The sequence below is a fragment of the Quercus lobata genome, chromosome 8, assembly GCF_001633185.2.
Source record: "Quercus lobata isolate SW786 chromosome 8, ValleyOak3.0 Primary Assembly, whole genome shotgun sequence".
Classification (NCBI taxonomy): Eukaryota; Viridiplantae; Streptophyta; class Magnoliopsida; order Fagales; family Fagaceae; genus Quercus; species Quercus lobata.
In genome coordinates this window covers 40376254-40393771 of record NC_044911.1, presented here as the reverse complement: position 1 = coordinate 40393771, position 17518 = coordinate 40376254, and the positions used below count along the sequence as shown (strand labels likewise).

General features: G+C 33.9%; 1 protein-coding gene across 1 annotated transcript; it reads right to left on the bottom strand.

The window, feature by feature from the left end:
- Positions 1–2358: 2358 nt before the first annotated feature.
- On the bottom strand, positions 2359–4143 carry LOC115957423 (F-box/kelch-repeat protein At3g23880-like). The gene is made up of 2 exons (XM_031075657.1): positions 2793–4143; positions 2359–2574 (listed from the first exon to the last, which is right to left on the bottom strand). The coding sequence occupies exon 1, from the start codon at positions 4046–4048 to the stop codon at positions 2825–2827; it is 1224 nt and encodes a 407-aa protein (XP_030931517.1). The 5' UTR covers positions 4049–4143; the 3' UTR covers positions 2359–2574; positions 2793–2824.
- Positions 4144–17518: the final 13375 nt, after the last annotated feature.

Here is a 17518-nt window from a genome sequence, read left to right as displayed (position 1 = left end):
ATTGGGGACATATTTAATCTATGGCAATTAACCTGGAAATTAATCTAAATTCATAACTGGTTAATTATTTAAAGTTAATTAATTCTGTTGTAAAATCAAGCACGAGTCTAAAAAAACCTTAGCAATTGTTATCAGAGCAGATACACTTTGATATGACTATTTGTTTTGAGTGTGATCCATGATCCTTAATGTCATGGATAGTTTTAAGGACCTTACTACTCATGGTTGCAAAAATTTAAATAAAAAAGACAAATGATTCTATAGATTTAATTGATGTATGTGAAACTGTTCGTAAAAAATTACCTAAATCTTTGAAAATTGCTAAGATATTCTAGGAAGAGATAAAAAGGGTTAAACTTAAATAAGAGGCATTGGGTATATGTTTGGATGAATCAAATAGATTGAATGAGATTTTCAAAAAGAAAAATTGCCTCTGAAGTTGAAAATAACAAAAAAGAAGAATTATCTGGGTGTTAGGTAAACTAGAAAAATTTTCTACTTGAGCGCAAGTCAGTTTTTGTATCCATAAAAGCTTAAAGATGACGAAGTGTATATCCTTCCTTATAAGAGGAATCATAAATAGTTAGATTATAAACCATCATGGCTCAAAATTAAAATATGCTAACATGTTACCTATCGTAATTCATCTCTAAATCTTAACATAATACAACCAATCTTCAAATGGCTTAGCCTACAACTTTTTTCCCATTCTCTAGCTTCGATTAACTTAGTAACTAATCCATAGTTCACAAGATGAAGATCAAAATTACACAATAGATAATGAATCTTTGACATGATAACAGAAGACGTCAAGGACCTTGTAGTTCAATGACATGACATGCTCTCATTTATTAGGATATAACCAAGTTCAAATCCCCTCCCCCCATATTATCAAATTATCAAATTGAAAATTGACAATTGACAATAGAAGAATGAAAAATGAGAATGCAGAGGTTCAAAATACGATGTTAATAATTAAACTCAATAAATAAATAAAAATTAAAAATTAAAAAATAAAATAAAATATAAAAACTCTCAATTATTAGGAGCACAAATCTAATAGAAGCAAGTAGTTTAATGTGATAATAGCTCACAAAGCCAGACATAATTTATCTTGAAATAACCTTTTTAAAAATTACATTAGAAATTCCAAACTTCCAATATCCCCACCAACATTAAGATGAGGTCAAATTTTCACCATCAATTTTCCAATGGGCCAAGTATATACCATATAACTAGGTTCCAATTCCTCACAAATCACCATTATTTCAAATGATGCCAAAATCCCATTTGCCATTTTAAATAAGAGGTTTGGCTTACCTCTAGTACTTTTTAAAAATGAATTTTTTTTTTTTAATGAGAGATTGTCACATCACCCACTAATTAAATAAAAGGTAGAGATTATGACTCACTATCACTTGTCATTGTATATTTAAAACAAAAGGACATGTCCAGTTAGAAAGGTATTAGAGGAAAGCCACACCCTTAAATGAGACGAAGAGTCCGTTTGAATTGAACTTATTGTTGCTGAAACTGAAAACTGAAAACACTGTAGCAAAATTATTTTTAAATATGTGAATAGTATTATGAGACCCATTTTTAATAATTTTTAACCCGTGAATAGTGCCAAACAGTATATGAATAGTATTCAACAGTGTATGAACAGTGTTCTTGTCCCCCTAAAACAGAAACGGTGCAGGAAAAAAAAAAAAAAAAAAGAAAGTAAAATGCAAAACGCAGACTTGACTTTCAGCTGGATCCAAACTGGCACTAAGGGTCCGTTTGGATTGAGCTTATTTTTAAATGTGTAAATAATGCCGTGGGACCCATTTTTAATGAAAAAGTTATTGAAAAGTGTAATTTGTGGGTCCATGAACAGTATACAGAAGCACTGTTCATAGAAAACCTGGTCAACAACTGCGGCTTTGGAAAAAAAAAAGAAAAAGGAAAACGCAGAAAGAAAAAACGTGGACGCGCAAACGCGCAATCCAAACACAGTCTAAATATTGCCATCAGAATCCAGATGGATCAAAACAAATTAAATTTTGAGATGCTTAAATTCATGTCTAAAGAAAAAAGTGACAGGTAGGAGCAATAACTTCACAAGCATACTCTATAGAATTTAGAAATAAACAAGAATTAACCTAAAAATTCCAACATGAGCAAAGCATGATTCATTAACTTCAACTAGGAATACAAAGGCACATAGGTGAAACAAATTAAGTGCGGCTTTTTTTTTTTCCTCATATTTTTTGGTAAGTTATACGGTGGTATTGAATCTGAGTACACCCTCCACCTTTCTTTTTTAAGGACAAGGAGTGTCATTTGAGATATATATAACTCATTATCAACTTCTGCTAACAAAAATGAACTTAGATGATATATTTGATTTATTTACTTTGGAGTTTTGATACAACTCTTTCTCATAAAATAAAATAAATAAAAATTGATACAGTTCTATATATAACATGAGAAGAGTTTAAGCAAATCCAATAAACCATAAACCACTGCAGTCTATTATCAATAGGTTACCTTTTCATCATTTCATGCTTAGTCACAGCTGATCAATTTGCCCTATCATGCAAATAAAGTAAACAGTGTGAGATATTGGATAACCACAATGTTAGCATTACTTAAGCATTCTGATTGAGGAATGTAAATATGTATATGCTGCACCCTGAAGGTTCACTACAAAAAAGAGGCAGGAGTAACTAGGCGGCAATTTGATTAATTAGCATTCTGCATTAGTGTAAAATTAGCATTATATTTAAAACTAGTTTCATGTATCTTACCTCACAAACACTAGACGAATTAACCTGCCTTCTCACTCTCCACCTGCTCCATTCAGCAAAACAAGGCTCTCCACATAAGTATTCAAATAAAAGGACTCAGTTCGACTTCGAATGTGAGGATTGAAAATTTCTTGGCTACTAGGTTCATAAGAAAGCAAATTTTCATCCTTTACCACTAGAACTTCACCATTCTTTGTAAAACCTACCACCCTCCTTAATCCTACTCCAACGTCAATATCCAATATCTTAGTCCAAGATTCCACTACTCCATACTCTCTCATCACCCAAATGCTATAAGATTCCTCCCCCTCATTTCCATTACACGGGACAAGCGCAAGCAACCCATCAACCACAGCAACTTCCATGTTCAAATGTTCCATCCCTTCCAAACTCTTAGGCACAGGCATTTCATCAAATACCTCATGTCCAATATCAAACACCACAATCAAATTTCGAATATTTCCTTCACCATTTGAAGTTTGAGCCAGCCAGTGAACCACTCCATTCATGAAAACCGATAAGGTCCGGTCAGCAATTACATTGGCAGGACCGGAGGCAGTAAGGTATCGCCACCCGCCACTGCGAAGGGTGTACATCTCAACCTGAGGCGGAACACTGCCATCAACGTACACAACCCTCACCAATTTATAATCATCAGTTGCAGGATCATATCCAAACCCGTGAGAAAGTGCATAGTGACGGTTAGAATTTAATCTGAAGTCAGGTTCCGGAAGGAAAATCGCTTTATGAATAGAAGGGTTCCAGAGAACATAGAGATGTTGATATTGGGAATCGTTTCGATCTCGATGTGTGAGACAAAGTAAGCCGTTAGATGAGCCTACAATTGTTGAAATTGGGTTGATGCGTTCGTATGAGCAATCTAACTCAACGAAATCTGATGGGTATGCGAAGAAACCGCCTTTATCTTCTACTTCGCGGTCGAGACAAAGGTGACTTATATGAATGGCTAGGAAGCTATATTTAAGGTACTTGGAGAAATGGTTGCGAGGAAATGGGTCATTGGAGGAATGCAGAGTGATGCGGTGTTTGTGGAGATTATGGTCGTAATGGCGAAAGAGAAGTTGGTGTTGGGTTTTGGGTTTGGAAAGATTAAAATTAAGGTGGTTGGTGATGAAATGAGGAGTGGAGATTAGAGAGTACCATGACTTGCAAACGCATCTGCATCTGATGAGTGAATCCGCAGGCAGTCTCTTCAAGATATCGATGATGACCTCGTTTGGAAGATAGTCTGACATTTTTCGAGTGGGCTGCGGCGGAACAGAACTTGAAGAAATGCTCTCCAGTTTAGGGGAAAATGGGAATAGATGGTGGGTCTCTCTTAAGGAGTAAGGCCCACTAATTTTGGGAGAGAAAAAAATATACTTTTTTTATTTGTTTTTAGATTGAAGAAAAAACATATACATGATGCAGTGTATAAAAGCATTTGCATCAAAAGTTTTAAAATTTTTAGTATTTATCATATTAAAACACTATTTTACCTATTTTAACAACTTAGTTTACAATTTATCTTATAACAAGGATTTTATTTTCACATGTCAATTAAAAACTATTCATTTTTTTATTGATCTCTCTCTCTTCCCCCTTTCTGTCACTCTCTCTCCCTCTCTTTTTGTATGATCTGATGCCCACCCTCACAACCCACAATTCACCATCTCCACCACCCATAATCTATCAAACCCCCCACTGCAAACCACCAAATTGACAACCCTTTATTTTAGATTAACTTCAAGCAACAACAATCAATTTTCCTGATTTTCTCAGCAACCAAACAAACCCACAAACATCAATGAAACCAATATATATATATATATATATATATATAGGGTCCTTTTGGATTGAACTTATTGTTACTAAAACTGAAAACACTATAACAAAATAATTTTTAAATATGTGAATAGTGCCGTGGGACCCATTTTTAATATTTTTTAATGTATGAATAGTGCTGCTACAGTGATAAACAGTGTATAAACAGTAATTTTTGTCCCCTGCATAGTGAACCCATGTGATGTTACTGTTCACGCACAGGGGAAAAAAAATTTCTGAAAACGCAAACTGAAAACGCAGACGCCTAGACGCCCACCCCAAATGCTCACATAGAGAGAGAGAGAGAGAGAGAGAGATCAAACCACACTCCTTTGCTCATTTGCTAGAACCGAACCAACCCGATCTCAACCCCAACCTGATTTCAACCATCCACAAAAACAACCACCATCCACCAGCCATCACAGCCTCTTTGACATCAACCCAAAAACGCCAAGAACGGTGACCCAAAAATGCCAAGAATGACCCAAAAAGATGGAGTAGAGAGGCACTAAAAAAAAAAAAAAAGATAGAAGAATAGAGGTGTTGGAGATTGGAGAGAAGGAAAAAGAAAAAGATAGAGAGATAGAAAAAAGAGAGAAGCCAGATTAAGAGAAAAGAGGGAGAGAGAAAATATATTTTATTATCGAGAGAAGAGAGAGAAATCTTTTTTTTTTTTTTTAATGAGATCATTGCTACAGTAGGGTGTCAAAGATGACACTAGACTGTAGCAAAGATGTCAAAACTTTTAAGAATATCAACCTTGATGTGGATGACATTTTAAGGGGATGGGAGCTAATATTATGATTTATCATTTTTCATATCTTTGATGTGAATACTCTAACTATGTAAAAAGAAGGGAAATTGGAAATAGATGATGCTCTCTAGTTTAGGGAAAAATATACCCTGCACCAGGTATATATTTTCTCTCTCTCACAACTAGTGGGTCCCACTCAATGGGACCCACTAATTGTGAAAAAGGAGAAGCATATACCCGATGCAGGGTATAACTTCTCCCAATTTAGCCAAGACCCAAGAAAGCCCGTGATGTTAAAGTTAAAGGTTGTATGTTTGGGGATTTGGAGGAATCCCTATTGATTTGCTTTTTGTACTTTTGGAGGTACAACCAAAATTGTCAAAATCAAGATATTACTTACTTTTGTCACGTCCCAAACTCAATACCTGGATTTGTGACCATAACCGGCATGTTAATACCAAGCCTAAACTTGGTATTAACAAGAACTAACTAAACTTTTTATAAAAACTTTTACAAAAGCTTCCCCCTTCTTTTCATTCTTGTTTCTTTACTTCTTGAGATATTATAAAATTTTGATTTACAACTATATTTTATGTTGGCTTTATTCCATAAAAAAAAAAAAGTATTGTAATTGCTTTAATTTATTTCCTTGTATTTTGTGGGATTTTATTGTAAATGCTAAGTCAGCATAAAATAATAATAAATGCCACCTTAAATCCATGTCAGATTAGAATTTTAAATTTTAATTGATCAATTTTTTAAAAAAATAAAAAAACAAAATTAAAAATAAAAAACACATGAATTTAGATCTAACATCCTCTTCATCATCAAGAACACAGAAGAGCACAACCCAGAAAAAATCATACAAACCTAGAATATCAAACACAAAGAACACAAAAAAAATCAAACTCAGATTAATCATAAATGAATATTGTACAAAACAAAATCAATCCACATATATACATAAACCAAATTAATAAATAAATAAAACTTGAATTCAGATCTGGTAATTCGTTGGTTTCTCCATCTTCATCTCTTTCTCTCTCAAACACAGAAAAGAAACAAAACAAATCTAAAGTTGGGCTTTGAATCTAACAGCAACCCATGAATACAACAATTACAACCAAATCTGAACAAGGTGGAAACCCAAATCAACAAAATCATAACCCACAATTACATAGACAAAATTTCAGAACCCAAACCCAAAATTTTTTTCACATAATTGAACAAAGTAGAAACAACTACATATAGAACCCTCTCTACAACATGAAAAATCTTTGACTAAGAATCGAAGTAATCCATTTCAGTGAGCGAGGAGAATGTCATTACTGAGCGAATCGGGCGAGTCCTGGACCGAGTTAAGGATCGGGTTGAGGAAAAGCACAGACTTGGCCGCCACGAGCTTCTTCCTCTGGGGACAGCGCGAGCTGTAGATCCTGCCGAAGAAGCAGGGGATATCGTCGGTGAAGGCGTTGACCGGAGTTTGTTGAGCGGTAGCATTGGAGGACGGTGGAGATGACGTGCGGTGGAGAGAGATGGAGGAGGAGAGGAGGTAGAGTGAGTTGAGTCGGTGGGTGGTGATTCGGGAGTCACGGATTTGGGCTAGGGCGCCTGGTTTAAGGTACTTGTGGAAGTGGAAAGGCTCAGATCTGGTTGGAGAGGAAGAGGAGAAGGGTTTGGTAGATGCTCTAATTCTACGGTTCATGGTGAATGAAGAGAGAGAGAAAGTGGGGCATTGAGGAAATGGAGTAGTGAAAAAAAACTGGGTTAAGTTTTGGGTTTGAGTTCTGAAATTTTGTCTATGTAATTGTGGGTTATGATTTTGCTGATCTGGGTTTCCACCTTGTTCAGATTTAGTTGTAATTGTTGTATTCATGGGTTGCTGTTAGATTCAAAGCCTAACTTTAGATTTGTTTTGTTTCTTTTTTGTGTTTGAGAGAGAGAGATGAAGATGGAGAAACCAACGAATTACCAGATCTAAATTCAAGTTTTATTTTTTATTTTTTTAATTTGGTTTATGTATATATGTGGATTGATTTTGTTTTGTACAATATTCGTTTATGATTTTTCTGAGTTTGATTTTCTTGTGTTCTTTGTGTTTGATTTTCTGGGTTTGTATGATTTTTTCTGGGTTGTGCTCTTCTGTGTTCATGATGAAGAGGATGTTAGATCTAAATTCATGTGTTTTTTATTTTTAATTCTATTTTTTTTTTTAAATTGATCAATTAAAATTTAAAATTCTAAACTGACATGGATCTGAGGTGGCATTTATTATTATTATTTAATTATTTTATGCTGACTTGGCATTTATTAAATAATAAATAAAATTTTTTTTATTCACCACGTCAGTATTTACTGTATCAACAGTGCACTCTGTTTGCCACGTCAGCTTTTTCTGTTAGTTGAGTGACGGAAAGAACTAAAATAACAAGCGTTAATTGGATTAAGGACTAAAAGTGGTAAAATAGAAACGTAGGGACCAAAATAGAAATGACCCCAAAATGTAGGGACGAAAAGAGCATTTACGCCTTAAAATTAAGGTGGGTGGTGATGAAATGAGGAATGGAGATTAGAGAGTACCATGACTTGCAAACGCATCTGCATCTGATGAGTGAATCTGTAGGGAGTCTCTTCGGGATATCGATGATGACCTCGTTTGGAAGATAATCTAACATTTTTCGAGTGGGCTGAACAGAACTTGAAGAAATGCTCTCCAGTTTAGGGGAAAATGGGAACAGATGATGCTCTCTAGTTTAGGGGAAAGTATGGGTCCATTTGGTCATAGTTTTCAAAATTTGTTCTTTAAAAAGATGTAAAAGCTGTGGTTTAAAAAGTGTTGTATAAAAACATGTTTTTAGTGTGAATATGAAGAAAAAAAAAAGTGTTTGGTATCATGATTTAAATAACATTTTCCAGTGTTCAAAAAATATAAAATATATGTTTGGTATATGTGTTTTGAATGATAAAAAAAGCTGACCAAAGTATAAAATAAATATATTTTAAATCAGGAGAGAGAACATGGTGGGCCCATAAATCAGGAGAGAGAATATGGCTGACCAAAACATTTTAAAAAAAACTTACCAAAGTACGAAAAAGCTGACCTAAGTACTAGTGTTTGTTGTTTAATATAATTACGGAATTACCACTGAGCACTAGTATTTGTTGTTTAAAAACTGTCCGGAGGTGATTTCAAAAATGGGTTTTATAACATTGGTTTTTGAATAATGTTTTCCAAATAACAAGGGAACAGGACTGGTACACCAAACACATTTTTTTTTTTTTTTTTGTTTTTGGACACTAGTGTTCAGTGTTTAAACACTGAACACTAGTGTTTAAACATGGTGACCAAACGACGCCTATATAACCGGGTATATATTTTCTTTCTCTCACAAATGGTGGTCCCACCAAGGTCTAAGGCCCACTAATTGTGAGAGATAAAAAGCATATATCTAACATAGTGTATAAAAGCATTCACATCAAAAAATTTAAAAATTTTTAGCATTTAGGGTTTGTTTAATATTCGCTTATTTTATTGAAACTGAAAACTTTTAATTGAAAATACTGTAGGTAAAGATAAAAGTTAGCTAAGATAGTATAGTAGGACCCATGAATAGTACCAAAAAGTGTAGTGGAGTCTAGGAATATTAATAAAAATAAGTTGAATAGTAAAATAAGTTGGCAAAATTAATCGTGCCAAACGGACACTTAATATCTCAAAACACTACTTTACCTATTTTAACAACTCACTTTACCATTTATCCAATAACAAAAGTTTTATTTTCATGTCTCAGTTAAAAACTATTCATTTTTTTTTATTGATTTCTCTCTCTCCCCTTTCTGTCACTCTCTCTCCCTCTCTCTTTTTGTACAATCTGATGCTCACCCTCACAACCCATCATTCACCATCTCCACCACCCACAATCTGTCAAACCCCTCGCCACAAACCATCAAATTGACAGCCCTTTATTTTAGATTAACTTCAAGCAACAACAATCAATTTCCTAATTTTCTCAGCAACCAAACAAACCCCTAAACATCAATGAAAAAAAAAAAAAACACACACACACACACACACACACACATATATATATAGAGAGAGAGAGAGAGAGATTGAACCACGCTCCTCTACTCCTTTGTTAGAACCAAACCAGCCCGATCTCAATCCCAGCTCGATTTCAGCCATCCACAAAAACAAACACCACCCACCGGCTACCACAGCCTCTCTAACCTCAACCCAAAAATGCCAAGAATGACCCAAAAAGAGGGAGTAGATAGGCACTAGAGAGAAGAAAAAGAAAAGAGAAAGAAGGAAAAAAAGAGAGAAGAAGAGACATGTTGGAGATTGGAGAGAAGGAAAAAGAAAAAGATAGGGAGATGGAAAAAAGAGAGAAGCTAGATTGAGAGAAAAGGGGAGAGAGCAAAAATATTTTATTATTGAGAGAAGAGAGAGAAATATAATATATATTTTTTTAAATGAGATTGTTGCTACAGTAGGGTGTCAAAGATGACACTAAACTGTAGAGGATGAGAGCTAAAATCAGGATTTATCATTTTTCACATCTTTGATGTGAATGCTCTAACTATGCAAAAAGAAGGGAAATTGGGAATAGATGATGCTCTCCAGTTTAGGGAAAAATATACCTTGCATCGGGTATATATTTTCTCTCTCTCACAATTAGTGGGTCCCACTAAAGAGTGGGACCCATTAATTGTGAGAGAGGAGAAGCATATACCCGATGCAGGGTATAACTTCTCCCAATTTAGCTAGGACCTAAGAAAGCCCATGATGTTAAAGTTAAAGGATTGTATGTTTGGGAATTTGGAAGAGTCCCTACTGATATGCTTTTTGTACTTTTGGAGGCACAACCAAGATTGTCAAAACCGAGATATTACTTACTTTAATCATGTTAATAGGTGCATTTAGGGTAATTGTTAATAAAATATATTAAAAAAGTTTTAATACCATTTTCATGGGAAATATAAAAAACTATCAAAAAATTATTTATTTTATCATTTTCTAATAAATATATTTCTAAAAATAGTTCATAAGCCAATGCTCTTAGGGCATTCGTTAACATCTCCCTACTTAAAATCTTAAAAAGTAGGTGGATCATGGATAAGATTATCAAAATGTGAATAGTAAGATTCTATGTATTCTATAACTTAACACACACACAAAAAAAAAAAACATTTATTGTAACTTTGTATATTTGAATAATCACCTAAATTATGAATTTATCCATATAAAAAAACTGCATCAATATGATATAACTTGTATATCATATATCATTACATATATACTAACAAAACAAATATACTTAAGTTTTAATATAATGTGATTCTTAAAAAAAAAAAAAATGTTTTAACATAATGTATCCAAAAGTTTAAAAAATGTTTAATTAGCCACCAAATATCAAAATAACTATCAACATTCTATAATGCCATAATCTAAGCAAATAATTAGAATACTAAACCTAACCAGATGCATCAGTTAATGAATGATAAACACCGATTCAAATTGATTTTATAGGATAGGATCCCTTGGAGATCGTAGGATCTTATATTCCATCATCTAGGATCATAAGGATCCTACCCCATACGAGATTCTACACTAATCTAGATCATTTTTATGGGGTAGGATCGTAAGATCTTAGGATTATAAGATCCAAGATCGTGATTTTGATAATCATGAGTACAACTTTGACTATTATGAATTAATAACAAAATTTCATCATTTTCTTAAAAAAAATCATAAATAAATAAATTTAAGGGTTAGTATTTCATATTTTGAGTGGCAAATCATTTAAAATTGGCATTTTTTATGGAGCATTAAAATCCTGCTCAACTATGGATTCTAACTAGCCCAATTAGTAAAATCTATTGACATAAAGCTTACACAAAAAATCAATTGGTGTCTTAACAAAAACTTGTCAATTAACCAACCTGCTTAATTATACACTATTACACTGCACATTTTTAGTAATAACAATTTTTAATTAAAATTTATGCATATATTTATCATAAGGACAAAATTTGGCCACGTAAATGCCCTTTCGCCCGGAAAAGTTTATACAATTATCTCTTTTTTGTCACCCTCTCCCTTTCTCTCTCCCCTTAGTGGTGATGGAGTTGAGTGTGTCTTTGATTTGGGAGTAGAGTGCATAGGTGCATCTGGACGTGGCAATATTGGACTCACACTCGATAACCCAAACTAAACTCGAAGAAAAATACTCAACCGACTTGGGATTTTTTTTAATCGCACAAATTAAAAAACTGGTCATCCCGTACCCAACCTTCTTAACTCTGGGTTAGTTAGATCAACTTGAACGTAATCCATTTATAAAGTTTTTTTTTTTTTTTTTGTCACATATCAGATTCCAATGGGAGAATACAATATATTCATTCTTCGCAATTTTACATGCACATTTAGTATTTATAGTGATGAAAATCATGATATACCACACCTAAAAAATTTTTTTGGTCCATGACATTTAGTCTTGGTTTTCCGTTCTTTTATGGTGGTGAAATCATTAGTCAACTATAGATTGTGTAAACTTAAAAATTTAAGTATTATAAATTTTATTTTTGAGCGATTTGTTATTTGGTCTCTTATTTGTATTGAAAGGAAGAAGAAAAAATCATTATTATTATTATCTACATATGAATAAATACGAGTTTCTAACCTGAATTAAATTTGATATATAACCCGATAAACCCAACCCAAATCCAATCCATTTGTCGAATCTAGGTGCATCTTTGGTTTGGGATGGTGGCAGAGTTGACTACGTGTCTGTTTGGGACAAGTTGAAAATTTTAGCTTATTTGCAATTTCAATTTATTTTTGCTACTATTCATGAGTTTCACTGCACTTTTTGGTACTATTTATGAGTCTCTTTGTACAATTTTAGTTAACTTTTACCTTTATCTACTGTACTTTCAACATAAAGTTTTTAGTTTCGACTAAATAAGTTGTTCCCAAATGGACACTACGTATTTGAATTGGGATACTGAATAAGAATTTAAAAGGCTAGTGCTTTGCATTATGGGTGGAAAGTTATTTTTGGGTTTTGCGTAATACTCAATTTTTTCAATAAGCTTGTTTGATATTATTTTTTTTAATCCAATTTTCAAAAAGTTTGCGTTATGGATGGAGTAGTTTTTTCTGTTATGAGTGCATCTTTGACTTGGGATGGTTGAAGAGTTGATTGTTTTCAATCAAGTGCATTGGATAAACCGTTAAGCGAATTCCTGTAGTAATTTAGCGGCATATTGTTTATACACACAAGTTTGTGTTGAATATATTTTAACAATTTACCCTCTCAAAAAAAAAAAAAAAAAACAATTTACTTTTGTGATTAACCAAAAGGAACAACATACAAATCTAAATATAAGCAATAACACAAATAGATGTGATAGACAAAAGCAATAAATAAATATTGTATATATATAAGAAGAAATTTGCAAATAATTAAAAACTCATAGATCAAATGCGTGAAGGATAAATGATTTAGATCAAGTCTTGTGTTTGACACAATCTCCTTAAAGCAGATTTCACCCCTCACACGATCTGTGATGCTTTGAGACTCATAGACGTCTGCCTCCCATGATAAAATGATCTATAGCAAGGAGAAGAAGCACACAAAGTCCGTGCTCTGTGAACTACTCTATGTCTCTTTCTCTCTCTTTGACTCAAATGAATGCACAAAAATTTTCTTTTTGAGAGAGTTTCTCAAAAAGTTATTTTTCATAAATGAGGGACTATGAAAATATACGTTACTGAACAGACATACTGTTTTAGAAATAACTATTGCATACAGAGTTACTAGCTCAAAAAATAAAATAATAAAATATTATTATTAATTGGATGAGTTGGCCTAGTCCACACATGCTTAAGGCCCAACCCAATATCCAACCAAAAACTCATATTCTTTATTATTTCTTATGTGGGACTCAAAGATTCTCATCACTTCAATATCATGTTTAAGTGGACACATTATGAGTCAATTTCTTATTCACTCTATAATATTTATCTAATAGTTTGTTCTCATTCTATGCCATTTGGCAGAATGAGGAAAGAAAAATACAGTAATTCGATAAAAATAAATGGCCATTTGTAGGCATAAAGGATTCCCCCATGTAACTAAAGCTTCTTAGTCTATCTTTGGTGGTCAAGTATATGAACTATGAAGGCACGTCTAAGAATAGCCTTTGAGAACCATGTTAGTATCCACTAGCAAACTATAGGTGCTTTGTATCGAGTTGGCTCCCAAGTGTTTGTACAAAGATAGCCAGATAGGTACTAGTCTTGGAGGAGACCCATGTGATTTTATCATACTCCCCAATGGGAACCTAAGGAAGCTTGCTCTGGATAAAGGCTAGAGCTTCTCGCCTCGCAAGTTTTCACATCCAATTTTCGTTGTTTAATACACTTGACAACTTGGTATTGAAAGAACCCACATCAACATATATCCCCATATGTCCATACTTGGAACATAAATTATTCTGAAAAAATAGTCAAACAGTCAAATAAATTCACAACCTAGTGAGTAACTCATCCAAAGTCCAGAAGAGGAAAAATCCGAATTATGCAATAGATAATGAATCCTAAATATGATAACAGAAGAATGAAAAATTATAATGTAATAGGACTGAAGCGCAGAATACAACATTAGTTAATTAAATTGTTATATGTGCAAAGCAGCAAAGGTAATAGTGTTATAACTTATATGCGCAAATATAATGGTGAATCTGTTGATCACTTTTTACTACATTGCTTTATTGCTTTAGACTTACGGTCCATGATTTTGGGTTTATTTGAAGTTAATTGGGTGATACCAGAATCTATTGTTTAGCTTTTAGTTTATTGGCAAGGTCAAATTGGCTGTCATCAAAATGATCATGTTTAAATGGTTATCCCTCATTTCTTGACGTGGTACATCTGGATGGAAATGAATAGCAGGCGTTTTGAAAACACCAAGAGTTTTATGTCTGACCTCAAGTTTTTCTTTTTCGACGTTATTAGATTGATTGTCAACCTCAAGGATTCTTTCTTTATTTTCTATTGTTGGTTTATGAAACATTTTGTAATTAATTGTTTACTCCAGTGCACTTCATGTTTTTCTGATTTATATATATTTTTACTACCCATATATAAATATATAAAAATAAATAAATAAATAAAAGAATACAACATTAATTAATTCAATAACAAATACTCTCAAATATTCAAAGAAAATAATACCTACGTTTTTTCTTTTTCCTTTTCTTTTGCTAAATCCACCTACTCTTCTCATTGCCAATTTTCAAGTGGGCCAAATATGCTACTAGATTTCCAAATCCATATCCTCACCAGTCACCACTATTTCAAATATTGCCATCAGAATCCAGATGAGTAAAAAAGACTTCTCGTGATACCTATTAAATTCATGTCTAAAGCAAAAAGTGGCAAGTAAACCCATATATCTTCAAAAGCATACTCAATAGAATTCAGAAATAAAAAAATAGAAACCTATAAATTCCAACATGATTAAAGCATGATTCATGCTTCTAATAGGAATCCAAAGGCACAGGTGAAACAAAACAAGTGCGGCTTCAACAGCAACAAAGCATGATTCATTAGCTTCAAATTACTGAAGTCTATCATTAATAGACCTTCTCTTTTTCATGCTTACTCAGCTGATTAGGGCAGTAAACAAGTTGAGTATTAAATGTTTAAGCTCAAGTTGACAACAAATATAAAATGTTCAAACTTTATTTGAGCTTGAACTAAGCATACAAACTATGTTTGAGCTTGAGCTCGACTTGACTTGACTTGATTCGTTACTCAAGACAGTCTCGAGCTCAAAATCAAACTCAAACTCATGTTTAATATCAAGTTTTTGAGCTCGAGATTTAATACAAGTACATTATCAAGCCTATATTAAGTATATTATTAAATTCATTTGATTTAGAAATATGATTCCAACTCCCCAACAATTAAAGGCTTAGAGTTACCAAGCCCATAAATCAGCTTAAACTAAAGGCTTAGAGTTACTAAGCCCATAAATCAGCTTAAACTCGATCAGCTTATTTTTCATCAAGCCCTATTGTTCATGAGCTTGTCCATGAATACTATTTTTTGCTTAAGGCTTAAACTTGGTTCATTTATAAATAAACAAACATAAATGAACTTTTTATCAAGCCAAGTTTGAACTGTTTATGAATGACTTAGATCATATACAGCCCTAAAGTTGATTCCCAATTTGTAGCCATCGATCATACAGAGATGAGACCGAATAACCACAATGTTAAGTTGCTAACATTACTTCAAGCATTTTGATTGAGGAATGTAAAATATGCATATTGTTGCACCCTGAAGTTTGTTTGAAACAATACACAAAGAGTTGATAGTAACCACTGGGCAAGCAATTTGATTAATTATCATTCTATATAGAACTGAAAATTATCTTTAACAAACTAGTTTCACGTATCTTGTCTTTATTTGATTTTCTTCTTGCCCTTATTAAGACTAGAAGAATCCTCTCCATTCGCTTCATTCAGAAGAATCCGCTCCACCTGCTTTATTAAATAAAACAAGGCTCTCCTCGTATGTATTCATATAAAATGATTCTGGTTGGCCACGAATGTGAGGATTCAAAGTTCTTCTACTACTTGGTTCGTAAGAAAGCAAGTCTTCATCCTTGGTAAAAACTATACCATTCTTTGTAAAACCTACTACCCTTCCCAATCCTTCCTCTTCCTCTTCATGGACATCAATATCAATATCAATATTCCCTTCCCCTTCCCCAACATCAATATCTAATAGCTTAGTCCAAGATTCTGCTACTTCGTACTCCCCCATCACCCATGTTAACGTGTAGAGTGTTGTGGGCTTTAGGCCCAACTAGATTACTTGTATAGTACATATTCTTGTACTACACTCTTACTTGTACTGCACTCATATGCCTCCCCTATAAAGGCACTCATGTATATTTTTTCATTTGAGAAATACAATATTATTGCATTCAGTATTTCTAACAGACCACTGCCCTTTGCATCACCACTGCAAATATTGCTCCGATTACGTTTGTGAAGGTACCACTGAGATCGTCTTGTGCCGATTTATACACTCGTGGAAGCCTCGACGCCATCGGAGACTGCATGTGCCACCACGTGCTGCATCTTCAGGTCATACGCCCCTCACATGCTCTCATGTGCCTCAACCCTCCCGCTGACGTCAGCCCTAGTTGCGCCGTTGCTAACGTCACTTGCTTGTGTCAGTCGCTGATGTCATCGTTTGACTTCTGAGGGTTTAACCGTTGACTTTCGTAAGGTTGATCGTTAACCTTTTGCCAGGGTTGACTATTTGCAGTTCAGGTGCTCCTTACCCAATTTATGTGTAGATTTCATTTGTGCAGTCTATTTTTGCATATTTTGCTTCTAAATGGAGAATAAGGACAAGTTTTCTTCCTTTTGCAACAATCGTCGCCGACAATCCAGCAAACGTTTTTGCAATTTTTGTAAACGTTTTGGCCACAGTATTAAGACTTGCTATCATCGTAATAAATCAGCTGTTTCAATTTATGCAGCTACTGTTGCTAACACTAAGAGTGTCTAACCAATGGCTCCTGTCTTTGCACAATCTCAGTCTTCTGGATCCACTTTCACCATTTTCAGAGATGACCTTATAAACATCATCGCTAATGTCATTCATATGGTTGGTAATGCATCTTATTCCTCTTCTCTCTCAACTTTATCTAGTATGTCTCCTACCTCTTGGCTTATGGATTTTGCTTCTTGCAATCACATGACACTTCAGTTATCTTTATTTTCTGAACTTAAACCTACACCACACCCTTTTAATATTCGCACAGCAAATGGTTCCACAATGTCTAGTCATAATATAGGTTCTATTTCGACCTCCAACCTCTCGGTTCCTGGGGTTTTTAATATTCCTGACCTTTCTTACAATTTATTCTCTGTGGGACAATTAGCTGAGTTGAGTTATCGCATTATCTTTGATTATTCTGGGTGTATTGTGCAGGATCTAAGGACGAGACAAGAGCTTGGGACCAAACCCAAAGTTGGATGTATATTTCCCATGGACAACCTTCGTCTTCCACTTATTGCTCCTGTTTCTGTTGCTGCAGCTACTACAGTTTCTTCTGTT